At 46.4% G+C, this 15,659-nt stretch overlaps 1 protein-coding gene across 3 annotated transcripts in view; it reads right to left on the bottom strand.

Moving 5' to 3' along the window:
• Positions 1-10,741, bottom strand: part of Mlc1 (megalencephalic leukoencephalopathy with subcortical cysts 1) — a 19,605-nt gene extending 8,864 nt beyond the window's left edge. Inside the window, exons 1-5 of one of the 3 annotated variants that reach the window (XM_005354374.3) lie at positions 10,636-10,741; positions 9,938-10,151; positions 9,121-9,210; positions 6,308-6,361; positions 5,840-5,941 (exon numbers count right to left, since the gene is read on the bottom strand). In XM_005354374.3, the coding sequence (XP_005354431.1) occupies positions 5,840-5,941; positions 6,308-6,361; positions 9,121-9,210; positions 9,938-10,150 (459 nt within the window). In that variant the 5' untranslated portion in view covers position 10,151; positions 10,636-10,741. Of the gene's footprint in view, positions 1-5,839; positions 5,942-6,307; positions 6,362-9,120; positions 9,211-9,937; positions 10,152-10,608 lie in introns of all 3 variants that reach the window. The other 2 variants (XM_005354373.3, XM_005354372.3) reach the window with 2 other exon arrangements.
• Positions 10,742-15,659: the final 4,918 nt, after the last annotated feature.

Genomic DNA, 15,659 nt, shown 5'->3' with positions numbered 1-15,659 from the left:
GGCCAGAATAGGGCACCAGATCTCATTACAGATGGTTGTGAGCCACCATGTGGTTGCTGGGAATTGAACTCAGGACCTTTGGAAGATAAGGCAATGCTCTTAACCACTGAGCCATCTTTCCAGCCCCAACTTCTTGATGTTTAAATGTCTTGATTACACCTCTTCACTAGGGGTGGGGGCATCAGTCACAGCATGCATGTGGAGGTCAGAGGACAACTTGCAGGAGTCAGTCATTTTCTTCCACCTGTAGGTCCTGGGGATTGAACTTAGGTTGTCAGGCTTGACGGCAAGCATCTGTATCTGCTAAGCCACATCACCGGCCCCAGGTTCTTGTTTTTAAAACTACTCTTAGTGAATGGCTATGCAAAGACATGATATAGGCCACCGGGCCTGGAAGCCAAAGTTCTTTATAGAAGTCTCACCTGGGCTGAAATCTCCCATACTGATTGAATAACTAGAACCTCGTAGTTGTGGAGAACTGAAATATGGCAGAGAAAGAGCCCAATCACTTGGGCCTGTCTTTAGTCCCTGAACAGCCCCTCACAATCAGTATCTGTATCTGGCCTAACATCTTTGTGACTCCTAGGGAAAACATTTGGAATGTATACGTAAAAGACCTCTAGCTTCCAATACCATCAAGCTAAACATGTCATAACATCTGCAAGGTACAAAAGTGGCTCCCCACTGTCCACCGCTTGCCTTCCTGGTAAATGCACTGCCTTAGGACTTCCATTTATTGTGGGTCTATAATGGTTCATATAACCTCTTCCACAGTAGAACGTCATTTAAGGTAGCCTGAGTTTGTGTTCCTGGGCCTTGGTTACTTCTATCTTGCTCACGATAAACTACATTTTATCCCTTTTGGAGCATAACTGCCTCATGTCAAAGCCCTTAAACTGTATTTCCCACCCTACTCTAAGCTCCCACGCTCTTCTAAGCACACAGAAAACACGAGCACAGTTTTCATAGCATGCTCAGCTCCATGTGCAGTTTCTAGAAACTGCAAATACAAGGCTCAAAGGCTGGCAGAACCACTTTGAGGCCAACTGTGTCAGCAGTTACATAAATGTTCACACTTGCAGAACACAAGCCCTTAGCATCACAAGGACTGGAAGTTGTGCCTTGGCCCTACATAAATAAATAATAAATGAATACTTAACTGCTATGGACACACTCACTATGCAATACTAGGAGATGGACTTGAGATCCCTTACATGTTAAATAAGTACTCTACCACTGACTATACCATAGCCCCTCTTTTGAAATAGTCTCACCAAGTTGCCCAGGTTGAACTTGAACTCACTCTGTAGGTAGTAGGCTAGCCTGGAATTCACAGTCCTCCTCTCTCAGCCTCCCAAGTTGTGGGATGTTAGTTGTATACTATATGTGTAGCTTTAAAAGTAAATTTGTAAGGGAAAGATTATACAGTAATATTTGACTAACAGAACATCAGAATATACAAAGTAATGACAGACCTTAGGGGAGTAATAGATAAACCAACAACTGCAGGTAAAGAATTTAACTTACTTTTCTCAGAAACTGATCCAAAGCACAAACACATACAAACTCTTATCCAGCAGGGCGTGATGGTACACACCTTATTCCAGTGCTTGGGAGGCAGAGACAGGCAGAACTCTGTGAGTTCACAGCCAGCCTGGTCTACAAATCAAGTTCTGGGTCAACCAGAGTTATATAGTGAGACCCTGTCTCGCCAAAAACAAGCAACACACACACACACTCACACTTAAAACCAGAAATGTGCTATGTTAAGCACATTTTATTTTTTGTGTTCTGATGCTTGGCATGTGGTCATGCTGACCCTGGACAGCCTTGATCTTCCTAGGGATGGGTAATCACTAGAGTAGGCAAAAAAAAAAAAATAAAAAAAATAAAAAACCCAAAAAAACAGTATACACAACCCTCCAACCCTGTATGGCCCCTAACTTGGTTACTATCTATCTGCCTGTCACCCCAGGGCAGGATCCAGGCAACTAGGGATGGCCTAGAGTCCAGCACCTTTGGAAGCTACTCAAGCTGGAGGGTCATCTGTCTCTCCTGTCTGACCTGCCCTTTCCTGTGGTGGCCACAATGGAAATGCTTGCCTATTTCCCCGTCACTACCTCTGCTTGTACACTGCCCTGCTGCTCCCCTGGTGGCTCTGATGGTGTGGGTGTTTCCTCCACTGGAATCTGTGAGCAGTAACTCTCTTTTCAATGCCAAGTGTCTCCTGAACTACTGTCTTCACCATATCTAGACAGTTATAAAGTCAACATTTAAAAAAACAAATGCAATTCTCTACATAAATAAAACAAAACGTTCATTCTTTTATAACTACCATGGAACACTAAGAGAAATCTGTTTTTCCACATGGGGAGCTTTGGTAAATATCAAAGAATCAACATACTTGGACTATGCATTTGTGTTGTAACATAATGATATCAGAAATAATTATATGTGGATGGTATTTAAAAATAATTCCACATGCCTGCTTCCTTGGGATCCTGACAATGAACAGTCAGGACACTCACTTCAGTGACAGATAATTCACGAAAGTGAGTTCTTGGACAAGAGAAGCCTGTGACGGTTAGAGTAGATTGTCTCAGGGACTGCAGCTTCCCCAGGGAGCTCCATGCAGAGTGGTTACAACTGAGACCACCTGCCTTGTAGACCCAGCCCTGCCAGACCAGTGAGGACAAAGCCAGAGAAAAAATAGGTCCAGCCGTCCCTGAGGCCAGGCTAGAGAGTACTGGTAGACAAGCGCAACTTAACCCCCATCCCCCAGATCTTCAGGGGCAAGGAGAACCAAATAGCATTGAGCTGAGATAAAAACCTGCAACCGAGTGTATTACCATACTTGACAATAGGAGAAGTTGGAGAAGCTGAAGTTCTGAAGTCAGGGGCAGAGTTGACACAGGTGTGAGAAGTCTCTAAGGGACTGGACAAGCTGCTCCGGCAAAGGATGTCAAAGGCAGGTCGGGGAGGGTTTGGAAGTGGGTCAGTTTCAAGGGTCAAGGGTCAGTTTGAAGTGGGCTGGTGTGATTAGAACAAGAAGATATTATGCTAGATCTGAAACACAGGGATGAGGGCAGTGAGGGAGTCTTGGTGAATCTCATGACAAGTTTCTAAGTGACTGGTCACTGTGCCTGCCACACTTCCGTCTGGGGATGCGCCTTCTTTTATAGTCAAAGTGAGGGGTTCCATCTAGTAGGTGAAAAGCTCACGTGCCTGGTGTTTCCAATATATCCCAGGTGTCATTTATCATTTAACATAAACATCTTGGCAAATGTTTTTTCTTAATTTGTATAAACAAGATGTAGATTGAGTCATTCTTTCTTGGCACCTTCATTAAAAATGGAGTAACTCGGGTCAAGGCATGGTTCTTGGGTCTGTAAAATTGTTTCTATTTGGGGTAAATAGATGACTCTTCTCATGTCTTTTGGAAAAGTCATATGAAGTAGTTCAGTCTGGTGCTGGGATCCTAGAGAGCTGCCGGCCTCCAGTCTGTGTTGGAATCCCCTGAAAGTAGGTTCTAATAAGAGCAAAGTAACGCCTCGGTCACTGGACAGATGAACTCACCAGCACCAGTGAGGAAAAGCAGGCCAAAAGCAAGAGTGCTTTAGTCCATGTCTTTTATGTGGGCTGCTACCAGAAGGTATGGCCCAGATTTGAGGTCTTCCTACCTCAAAAGATACAATCAAGATAAACCCTTCACAGCTGTCCCCAGCTGCTTGGGTTCTGGTTGGTTCCAGATGTGCTCAAGTTGACAAGATTAGCCATGACACCAACCCATGAGGAAATGGGTAGAGAGCACGAACAGCTGAGTCCTACCACAGGTAATAGCTGTGTAGGGACCCCAAAGGCTTCCCAGCACTTAGCAGAGCCCAGAGGATCTGAGGAAGGGCCTGCAGTGTGGTACAACCTACATAGATGGAGGCATGCTCCTGAATGTCCCATTCACATGGATGTCCTTGAGGAGGCATAGTTTCTGAGCAGGACTGGGACAAATACTGTGCTCCTCAGGTTCTCCTACCCCAGGTAGCACAATAACCATCAGGTCTCAAGGTGGTTGGGGCTGTGGAGGGCCTAGTTACTTATGGAGTCTGACCTCTAGCGCAGGTGGGACTGAAGTCCTGCAGATGTAAACATCAGGTGAGGTTGGGACTGCTGGGCTCTTGCCAGAGCTCTAGCCCCTCATGCATGCTTCTTATCCATGGTGTACCAGTGTTTCTCCAAGGCTTCCACTTGGGATGGTGCAATGTCTTCATTTTAAGAAAATATATACAAATACTAAATAGTTCTCTGAAGGGCCTGCTGCTGTCATCAGAAAGACCATTAGCATGTGCCGAGTTACTTTGCTCTGTGATTTCCTCCTCCTTGGGCACCAATTTCTCTTGGGGAACCTACTGTGTTGAAGGTATCCTCTGTCAAGGGTGTTCCCATGCTTGGGAGAGAGCAGTCTCTCCTAGCTGCACCCACACAGCTCAAGTCTTCATCTATGTGGCAGGTAAGAGGTAAGGGGTCTATCTGGATAATTTGATTCAGTACTTGCTGTAACTCATATCATAGCCTGACGCCTCAGTACAATGTGACTCTGGTCTGACCGGCTACAATAGTTCCTGTAACCCACACCCAGCTTACCCTTCTCCAGTACTTTGGCTGTGGGAGGACGTGTCCCCACCTGTCCTTGAGGGATCCTTCTCCTTCTTTGTTCTCCCCTGAACCAGGCCCTATGCAGACTTGGAGAGGGGCCTCTCACTGTGCCCTGCATTGTCTCATGGGCTCACCCTCCATTTGTCTGGGGTGTGTACCTGGCATCCACCCTCTCCTGGCCTCCATTGGCATCAGGCACACACGCAGTGCACAGACAGACATGCAGGTAAACTTAAAATAATTATAAAAAGGTAATTCCCATAGTTTATAGTTTCTTGTTAGGCATATTCTCAGGAACTTTATGTTTTGTTTGGTTGGTTAGGGTTTTGTTTTTGTTTTTTGTTTGTTTTTTGAAATGTGGTCTTATATAGCCCAGACTGTTTTCAAACTTAACTATATAGCCAAGGTTGACCCCAAACTTCTCTGATCTTCCTCCTTCCATCTCCTAAGTGCTGGGAATAACAGGAAGAATTAGCATAACCAGTTCTACACATTTAATTCTATAAAGCATCTGTGTTTAGAGAATATTTTCAATTTTGTGGCACAATTAAATTTTTATATTTATTGTTCATATCCAGCAACTTGCCACATGCACTCAATAATCATAGTGTCCAGTCGGCTGCGTTTCTTCTCTACACAGCAGGCTGGGTGGTCCTTGAACTCTTGTATGTTCTCACAAGAATAGATAGAGCATCCTTAATTCTGGTGAGATTTTTTTTCTCATAGAATATTACATTTTATGTAATCTTTTCCCACTTTTCTCAGTAGTACAAAAGATAGCAGAATGCCTCATAAACAGGAGTATCATAGATTGGATAAGATACATTAGTAAGTTACTGTCTTTTCTAGCATGTGTGGTAATGGACTAAAACGTGAAGCACTGCACATCCTAGAAGCACATGCACCCCCAAGCTGCATCCCAAGCCTGTTGCTGTTGGGAATTAGACCCTAAAATATCATTTTTCAATAGATTTGTCCAATGGAAGAAACTCAGAATTCAATAGAGATGATTCCTTCCTTCAGAAGCATAGGCAAAAATCCTCAATACCCGCCAGCAAAGGCAGCTTACAGTGACTCTCTAACCAGGGATTGCCCCTGCTCAGTGGGAGCAGCATTCGATATCAGTGGGAAGACATGACTCGGGTCAAAACATAAATCCATGTGACCCAATTCCCTTCCAGTGACTCACATTTATGGCTGAGGGATTCAGGATCAGTTTACACCCAAACCAGATCAGACATGTGGTGGTAACGGCGAACGTGGAGACAAACAAGATCTGGAAGTTGGGAATCTGGAAAACAGAGCAGGAGGCATTTCCTTCATTAGAAATACTAACGAAATCAAGAGGACATCTGCTTTCCACAGCTCAGCGCTGTGGGCTCTCCAAGTCTGCAGGAGAGGCTTCACCGGCGGCTTAAGTCCAGTACGGGGCTGCAGAGATGTGCTTACCATTCTTACCGAGGAATCAGACCTGGATTTGATTCCCAGCACCCACCTCAGTTGCCTTCAACCACCTTGAACTCCACTTGCAGGGGATCTGACACCCTCTGGCCTCCACAAGTACTTGGATACACACAGTACACATGAATTCATGAAGACACACATATATACATTAATTAAATAATTTTTTAAAAAAATAAGTACAAAGCCTGCTTACCGCGCTGACGTTTCTCCTCCCCACAGCGAAGCTCACAATTGCGGAGGGGATGCACTGAAAAGAAGCCAGAATCTGGGTGAGCCAAGAGTTCGCCTGAGTCCTGCGCCCTGGTCATGGTGTCAACCTTCAAACAGTGCGTGGCAGGCTGGGTGTAGCCCAGTGTTAGCTAGGGCTCTTGCCAATGGTGCTACAGACTTTGGGTTTTAACTCCAGCTCAGAGTATAATTAAGATAATCGTGTGTTACAGTGTTTAAGTCTCTACAGTGATCTGAGTCAGTCTACTTGATACAAGGAGCTCCCTCAACCCTGAAAGTCCCTTGATATTTCAAAGTAACTGTATTTAAAAACAGTATTTAGGAGGAAGGGGCTCACCAGTCCCCACCGCTAACTGAGGAGTTGCTGACTATGGGGGAAGGGAAAGACAGGTCTTTTTTTTTTTTTTAATGACATGGCCCTTGGTGGGTTAACTCAGCCCAAATTGGACTCAGTGGGTTATTAAAAAGAAAAATGAAATGAAGTTGTGGGGAGTAGGGAGGTCAGAGATAGATCTGAGAGAATAGGGGAAGGAGTGGAAGAAGAATATAGTTCAAATACATTGTATGCATGTATATGAAATTCTCAAAGAATTTATAAAAATGTTATACTTCAAAAGTTAATTTTAAAAGCATCTAGTAGAAGTCATACTATAACTTGGTGTTGTTGAACAATTACCCAGAAGGGAAATGTATCCATGTGGCCAAAACAGAAGTGTCCCCTTGTACTTAGGGATCCCCTTATCTCAGTGGCTGTCATCCAGGCCATGTCTGACCCTGCTGTGACTCCAAAGCCAGATCATGAACCAGGGGAGGTGGTTAGTGAGAATGTCAGGGGAGCTGGAGGTGGATCAATCTGGGTCTGGTAAGCCTTGTGGCATCAATCATGTGGGCAATGGGACCCTAGTCCCCTAGAACAGTAGATGGGACCTAAAAGAATATGGCTCATGGGACAGAGGTCAATGGGAATGTCTACATAACACATATAGTGGCTAGTATGGGAGGGAAAGGAAACCTGTGTCGAGGCCCGAGGTAGGGCTTGGGGCCTACTTAGGTAACCCAACGATCAAACCCCAGCTTCTGGGAAGACAGCTACCAGGGGTGTAACAAGGCAGGCATGAGTGTTTCCCACCGTTGAGACTGAGGGATCATTGCCACCCTGGAGCAGTGTTGGTCAGAAACACAGTGATCCTGCTCCCATGATGAGGACACAGTAAACATAGCCAGAGAGGAAGCAGCAGGAAGGGGTTCATGTTCTTTCAAAGGAGCAAAGAGGCCAACGATAGCATGTGCACATGGCTGGGGTGTGGCGCTAAGAGAAGCTGGTGTCTGCAGTCTTTATTTTCTTCTTTTTTAAAAAAAGAATTATTTATTGTATATTATGTGTGTGGGTGTTTTACCTACATGTGTCCTTATGTACCACGTGTATGCCTGGTGCTCACAGAGATCAGCAAAGGGCATTGGCTCCCCTAGAACTAAAGTTACAGATGGTTATGAGCCATTACAGGTGATGGAAAGTGAACCCTGGTCTTCTGCAAGAGCAGAAAATGCTCCTAACTGCTGGGCCCCACGTGGTCCTTTGTCTTTTAAGATAACTCAGGCCACTGATGGGAGCAGTCCTGTGAGAGGGGTAGAGGATCCTAGCAGGGAGTTTAGGGAAGAAAAGACTCCCAAGAACCTTGACCTGTGCTGGCCAGTCCCCAGCTGAATAGGGAAAGGCATAAGGAATGAACCTAGGGATCCAGGACCTTAGGATGTGTGGACATTTAAAAGAAAATGGCCCTCAAAGGGAGTGTCACTAACAGGAAGTGTGTTTTTGTTGGAGTGGGTGTGGTCTTTTTGGAGAAAGTATGTCATTGTGAGGGTGGGCTTTGAGGTCTCCTATGCTCAAGCTACACTCAGTGTAGAGACAGTTCACTTCCTGTTGCCTGTGGATCAAGATGTAGAACTCTCAGCTCTTTCTCCATGTCTACCTGCACACCACCTGCCATTGTAGGGATAAGTCCCGCTCCTTAGGGGGCGTGTTCGCCTCGGGCTAATGTTTGCCTATAAATTTGGCCTGCGTGCTGGCAGCAGAACGATGGTTCTGTAAGTCTATTTCTCCATTAAAGCTATATATATATTTTTACAATCTGTCTGCATTCATTTACGCCGTTACATGCCATGATGATAATGGGCTGAACCTCTGAAACTGTGAGTCATCCCAATTCAATGTTTTCCTTTATAAGAGTTTCTGTGGTCATGGAGTCTCTTAACAGACACCATGAGAAGGTCCCCAGAGCCCAGCTACCACACAGATGATAGTGTGCTCTGTGCTTAAGCTAGCCAGACACTGTGGAGGCAGGAGACACAGAGTCTGGGGGTGTTAGTGGCTCTCTCCTTCCCTCCTTGAGGACAGTATCCTTTGGCAATGGGTGAGATTCTAGAAACATGGCATTAGGATTTGGGGGGAGCAGGGGTGCAGTCTCCTAACTACCAAGAGTGGAGGCCATAATGGCACCCAGGACAATAGGAGCAGGAAGACACCACAACACACCCGGGTTCAAAAGTGCTGTTTCCCACACAGGGGTCAGACTACTGAAACTAGTCACACAAGTAGTTACCAGAGAGGAAGCTAGTCACACGAGTAGTTACCAGAGAGGAAACTAGTCACACAAGTAGTTACCAGAAACAAAACTAGTCCCATAAATAGTTACCAGCAACCTATAAACCCCAGGTCACAGAGGTTCAAACCCACAATGGGAGAATTAGGGTGCTGGTGTGGCTGAGGGGTGTGCTTACAGAGCCTGCTGCGCAGCGCAAATAATCCATCTCAGAGGGGAACACATTCCCCAAGTAGAGCGAAAACCCGGAAGTCACAAGAAGGCAGCTCTGCAAAACAGCGGCATAAATTCAGGTTATAACTGGCTCTGTTTGATGACGAGACACCTGAGGAGGCAGTACCCAGCCCTGTGAGTGCAACTTAACTGTTCCCATATTAACCAACACCCTCCCATATTTATCTTGCCTCTGTCTGGGTCATAGAGAGATGCATGCAGTGGCTTGGTCCTCAGCTACTGTGCACACTTTAAGCACCCGGGGTTATCTGCAAGACTGTGTACAAGCGTCCTGGGGCCCCACATGGCACTGCCCTACCCTGGGCTAGCTTAGATCTGCTCTCTAGCCATACCCAACTTAACCCTCTCTGTGGTCCCCCATAGTCCCCAAAGTCCTTATGGCTGCTGTAGCTCTTCCTGCTCTATAGTCCTGACCCCAGCCCTGGCCACAGCTCTTGTCATTCACTCCACAGAGCTACCCTGAAGATGGCTTCCAACCTTCACAGACCATTGGTCATGCCAGCTACCTGACGGGTGACCTGTGGGCTCAGGGTAAGTGTGGTTTAGGGACATAACAACCCCACCCCGGCAGATATTGAGAAAAATAACTAATAGAACACAAACAAAAATAATATGTTGGCACTCTAGGGGCCCCCCACCCGCATGGGAACTGTTCCTGCCTGGCCCACCAGAGGCAGATTGATTCCCAGTCTACGGGGTCACGTACTCTACAGAACAAGGCCAGCACCGGAAGTCCTCTGAAACAGTGTTGAGCTACTCACCCCCATCAACACCGAGAATACCCATGTCTTGTAGCTGAGGCATGGGGGCAACCTCTTCGACAGCTGCAGGTCCTTCGGCTTTGAGTCAGGTGCGTAGCTGCCCGTGTCCTGCCGTCCTGTGTCCTGCCGGCCTCTCTCCAGTGTGGGCATCCGGTCATAACCCAGCTCCTCCCTGAACTGCCCCTCCCGTGTCATGGCACTGGAAACAGGCATACTACTGAGGGTGACACTCAGCCAAGCTGAGACTCATGGACAGACTTGGACCACATTCCCTCCTATGCAATGAACCCATCATGGACAGTCTTGACAAGGGAGAAAAACCTCTAGTCATAATAAGTCACTCTCAAGAAATTCCTCTAAAAATTCTCTTTTGAGACAAAATATCACACTCTATGGCCCAGGCTGGTCTTAAACTTCTGCACAAGTAAACACTACCATGTCCGGCTTAAGTAAACACTTTCTTACACAAAGAAATATGCTCATACACTAGGGGCGTGAACTTAAAAAGGAAAAAGCACTTAATTCTCAAAATGAGTAAAACCACCCAAACCCATCCGGATTCATGTGAGCCTTCAGATATAGTATGTTCCAACTTCCACCAGCAACTTTATGAGTCCCTACCAGAGGGGGAACACAAACTGGTAACGTGAGATGACAAAGGATGTACTTACTTTGTAATTTAATGTCTTCATGCTTACCTCTGCTGCTGTCCGGTTGTTGGGAGAGCTGGCCTCTGGGTGATGGACTTCCAGCAAGAACTATTCAGAAGTGGAACAAAAGCTCAGCCAAACTGCACTGCAGCCAGGAGCAGGCACACAGCTTCCTGAATTTCAATGAGAATAAGGGAGTGGATCTTAGAAATGTCCTCCTTGGTTGCATAAGCCCTGGCTTGGGGCTTTCCTAACGCAAGCAGGAGAGGAAGAACCCCTGGTCCCACTCCCTGCATAATAGCCAGGAGGGTGTTTTGGAAAGAGAAGTACTCCTAAAGACAGAGTCCAACACTGGATGTGGGTCCTGACCAGCCTAGGGCCTGAAACAGAAAACTGCTCCCAGGTCACATCATACATCTCTTTGAGCAGTCTTTCTTTATCTCCTATTAACACGCGATGGAAATCTCCTTTGTCAGGCCTTATAAACCTTTATGTTCTCGATTTGGCAAGGCTGGCCCCTGAACTGCTGGGAATTCCACTGCAGGTTCCCATGGTAGCCCCAAGCATTGGCAAAAATCGTCCCATTGCACCCTTTATTTCTGCTCACTAGGCAGAGAAAAGGGACATGAATGTGTTTCATTTGCCTGGAGACACTGGTGTCCTGGCAATTACAGCAACAATTTCTTTGTGCACATTGCAAAGAGGCTCAGCCCAGAGTACTTGGAAAAAACAGGCCCTTGAAGAGCAGAACAACGTGCAGTCTAGGTTCCGTCACTGGTTTCTAATCAGGAATGTTCAGTTATCTTAGTTTTTCAACCAAACAAGAAGGGTTAGAAACAATCTACCCAGGGCCGGAGAGATGGCTCAGAGGTTAAAAGCACTGGCTACTCTTACAGAGGATATTGGGTTCAATTCCCAGCATCCACATAGTCACAGCATCCACATGCCACTCCAACACCTACGTGGCATCTCACAACCATCTATACTTGAGATCCAGGGACCTTCTTCTGGCCTGTGTGGGCACAAGACACACACATTGTGCATATACATGTAAGAAAAACACCCATACTCATAAAATATAAATCGATTAAAACAAGAAACAATTCTCTCACACTGTTCCTGACACATCTGGAACTTCTTTTGAAGGGGTGGAGGAACCTCCCAAATTTACTGAGTTTTAAAATCAGTAGAATTCATGGGAATCGATCCAACTGGATTGAACTCTTCTGTGTGTTCTTTTGGGGGAAAATGGTGAGCAAATTTCATAACTTTCATGACTTTCAAAAGTGTTTTCTACTGAGAAACACAAATAAGCTGCTTTGAATCAGAGAGGGAAAGCGTACTCCTTGAGCTCCCCAAGTTACAGTGACTTGGAAAAGACAGGGTTTCTCTGTGTAACAGTCCTAGCTGTGCTGGAACTCTTTCTGTAGACCAGGCTGGCCTCGAACTCACAGAGATTCACCTGCCTCTGTCTCCTAAGTGCTGAGATTAAAGGCGTGCACCACCATCACCTGGCAGAAGTGTGTTTTCATTGTTATTCCTGTACTAGTTTCTAGAGCAAGTCCTGATTTTCAGTGTAATCTCTAAACAACTGCCCTTCCTCCTCTGCCCACTTGAATATTTACAGGCCACAGTTCTTCTGTGTCATATGACAACACATTTGACTTTGTGTGAGTTTGAATAGAGGCAGCGGATGGAACTAAAGGCACAGAGGTTGGGCAGAAAAGCCAGAGGTCTCCTAGACGTCCTGGAGCAGGCAGGAGCACGGTTGGAGGGAGGGGGTGAACTGAGGATTCTGGGAAATAGAATGCAGAGGCCATCCAGGTACAAGGTATCTGTGGCATGGGAGCCGGTTGACTTTGACCCTGAGGTGGACTGACGTCGGGTGCCGGATGGAGAACAGGCTGGGGATGAGAAGAGGTGTGACTCAAAATGACGAGAGATCAATTCCAGGTAGATATGGAAGAGCCAATGCATCCCATTTTCGATCAGTACTGTGGGCTATTTAGGCCATCAGAGAGAAAGGTCTAGAAGCAACATCATGTTTTCTTTTAGATATGATGGACAGATCCAATGGCCGTAGGGTGTCTGTATGGAAATGCAGAAGACACTGATGCAGGACAGCAGCTCAGGCTGGCCATGTCCACAGACAGTCCTGAAGAGCAGTACTTCTACCACACCCCGTGAGAGGGAGACTGACGGTGTATCCAGCCTTAGTCTCTGAAGGTAACTCCAATCCTATAAATTCTCAGGTCCTTTTTCCTTTTTCCCATGTATCCCCAGCAACACACCCAAGAGGAAGCCTTTATGACAGGCCCCTAAATGTTTACGGAAAGAAATGCTCTCTCCTATTCTCTCAAGAACAGTGTAAATTAAACTCACAGATCTGATATATTTTTTAAAAAATTAAAAATCTAATCTAGAACTAAATCAGACCCCTAACTAATTCATCAGAATACATCTCGTTTATGACACAGAACATACAGAGGATGAGGCCCAGGAGACTAATGTAGTGGGGAAATTCTTGATAAGGGTTTGTGTTTTATTTCATCTTGAGATGGGGTCTCTCCATGTTACCCTGGTAGGCTTAGAATTAACTATGTAACCAGACTGGCCTGGAATTTACAGAAATCTGCCTGCCTCTTCCTCCCAAGTACTGGGATTAAAGGTGTGGGCCACCTTACCCTGATAAATTTTAAAAACAGAAGTCATCCAGATTTGACTATCTAGGACCACATGAAATGAGATCAGTAGCAGAAACTCTCTAAGTCATATGCAAACATGCCTGGAAAACAAAACAAAACAAAAACAAGCAACAGCAAAATAAAATATCCTATATGGTCAAGAAAACCACACCCCCCCAAAAAAAGAAAAGAAAAGAAACTTGTAAGCCAAATTATGTAGGATGCAAGTTAATAAAAAATTAAACAGAAATCCATAATTTAAAAATAATTACTTTAAAAAAACACAAAATAAAACCACTTTACAGGCTGGGGATATAGCTCAGTTGAAGCAATGTTTGCCAAGCATGTCAGGCTGTGAATCCCTAGCACCACATAAAACAGTGTGGTAGCACAGGCCTGTAAGCTCTGGGCTTGGGAGATAGAAGCAGGAGAATCAGGACTGTAAAAGCATCCTTAGCTACATCGCCAGTTCATAGGCAGTCTAGGTATATAACGTACCCCCGCCTTCAAAAATAAAATCCTCAGAAAAACTGGAATAGAGGGGGCATCTCTCTTTGTAGAATTTCTACAAAATCACTCCTAAGGTCACACTCGGTGGGGAAATTCTTCACCTTTCTTTGCTTTGTTTGTTTGTTTTGTGGGCTTTATTTTTAATGTTTTTGTTTTTGTTTTTCAAGACAGGGTTTTTCTGTGTAACAGTCCAAGCTGTCTTGCTATCATAAACTCATTTTGTAGACCAGGCTGGCCTCGAACTCACAGAGATCTGCTTGCCTCTGCCTCTCGAGTGCCGGGATTAAAGGCGTGCGCCACCACCACCACCACCACCACAGCCGGGCCTCATTTTTTTACTTAAGTGGACTAAGCAGAGATGCATGCCCCAGCTTCATGCCGAGACCATCCAGCCTGAAGTCCCGCCCCTCCCCACGGTCAGGACACTGCGCATGTCAGGTCTCTTTGGCCCCCACGAGGAACTCGGGGCTCCCTCACGTGCTAACCGTCAAACTCGCCTTGCTAACGGTCGTGGCTCACGGCATATGCAAGGATCCTATTGGCTGAGTCCTAGGACAGGCAGGCGCAGGCGCAGACACAACAACCCTATTGGCTGAGTTCTAGGGGCGCTTGCGTAGTGGCCAGTGGGCGGGGCTGTGGCGTGGAAGCTCCTGGGGCCGGGGTGGAAGCTGAGTGGGTGCCATGCTGCGCCTAGCGGCCAAGCTGGTGTCCTTCTTCTGGAGGAGGGAGGACCTCCCGGAGGAGGAGGTCGGGCAACCCGGGCCGGAGCTGTCAGAAGGTAAGGGCTCGAGGAGCCCCCAGCAGGAAGCCCTTCAGCAGGCCTGGGAGGTGGGGCAGGCTGTGACCCTTAGGGTCATGCTACGGTGCCTTCTTTGGTGCTCCCCTCTTTCCGTGTGGCCCAAGAACAGGCCATTAGAGGCTTAAGGTTGGCCCTTGCTTCTTGGTTTTGGTTTTGGTTTTTCAAGACAGGGTTTCTCAGTGTAGTCCTGGCTGTTCTGGAACTCACGCTATAGACCAGGCTGGCCTCAGACTCAAAGGGATGTGCCTGCCTCTGCCTCCTGAGTGCTGGGTTAAACTCGTGGGTCGCTGCCACCAGTTTCCTTGTTCTCCCTGACCTTAACAATGCATGATTGGTGCCACACAGAGGGACCTGCTGCCTCTGCACGTTTCTGCCTGCTTTCTGCCCCCACCGACCTCTTGGAGGTCTAGAAATCATACTCTCACCACCTCATGTCCTTTCAAAGAGTGATGAAATCGTTCTCCTTGGATTGTTTACCGTCCCCAGGCTTCTAATTCGGAGAGGTTACCTACCCCTCCCGGGTCCAAGCGCTATGTTTGCTGACGTCACTGTGCCTTTCTCTCTAGCCCCTAACCCCAACCCTGCATGGGAATTCGGGCTGGTTGCTTTTTCCGCCCTCTAAAAGAATGAAATTTCCTCTAAGAGAAACTAGAAATAACATTAAAAAAAAAATGGAGTTGCTGAGCGCAGCATGATAAAGGCCTGTATGTAAGGTGTGCTAATGTGCCAAATGTAACATACAGAAATAACGTTATCCTTCCAAAGAAATGGCTCTCAACCTATGGCAGGCCACCCGATGGAGGTCACATATCAGATATTTACATTATGGTTCACAACGGTAACAAAATTATAGTTATGAAGTAGCAATAATTTTATGGTGTGTGTGTGTGGGGGGTCACCACAGCACGAGGAGCTGTATTAAAGGGCCACAGCGTGAGGAAGGGCTAGAACAGCGGCTTTCAGCCACAGCTTGATCCAGTTTTCGTGCTGCACTGTTTCCACAGGTGTCCTGTGGTCTGGGGACTGAGAATTGAATTGCCAGTGACAGGTCAGGGGAAAGGTGTAGTGGGGACTCAGAG

Source organism: Microtus ochrogaster, chromosome 15, assembly GCF_000317375.1.
Source record: "Microtus ochrogaster isolate Prairie Vole_2 chromosome 15, MicOch1.0, whole genome shotgun sequence".
Lineage (NCBI taxonomy): Eukaryota > Metazoa > Chordata > Mammalia > Rodentia > Cricetidae > Microtus > Microtus ochrogaster.
Note: the sequence above shows the minus strand (reverse complement) of the source record. Positions and strands in the feature narration are given on the sequence as shown.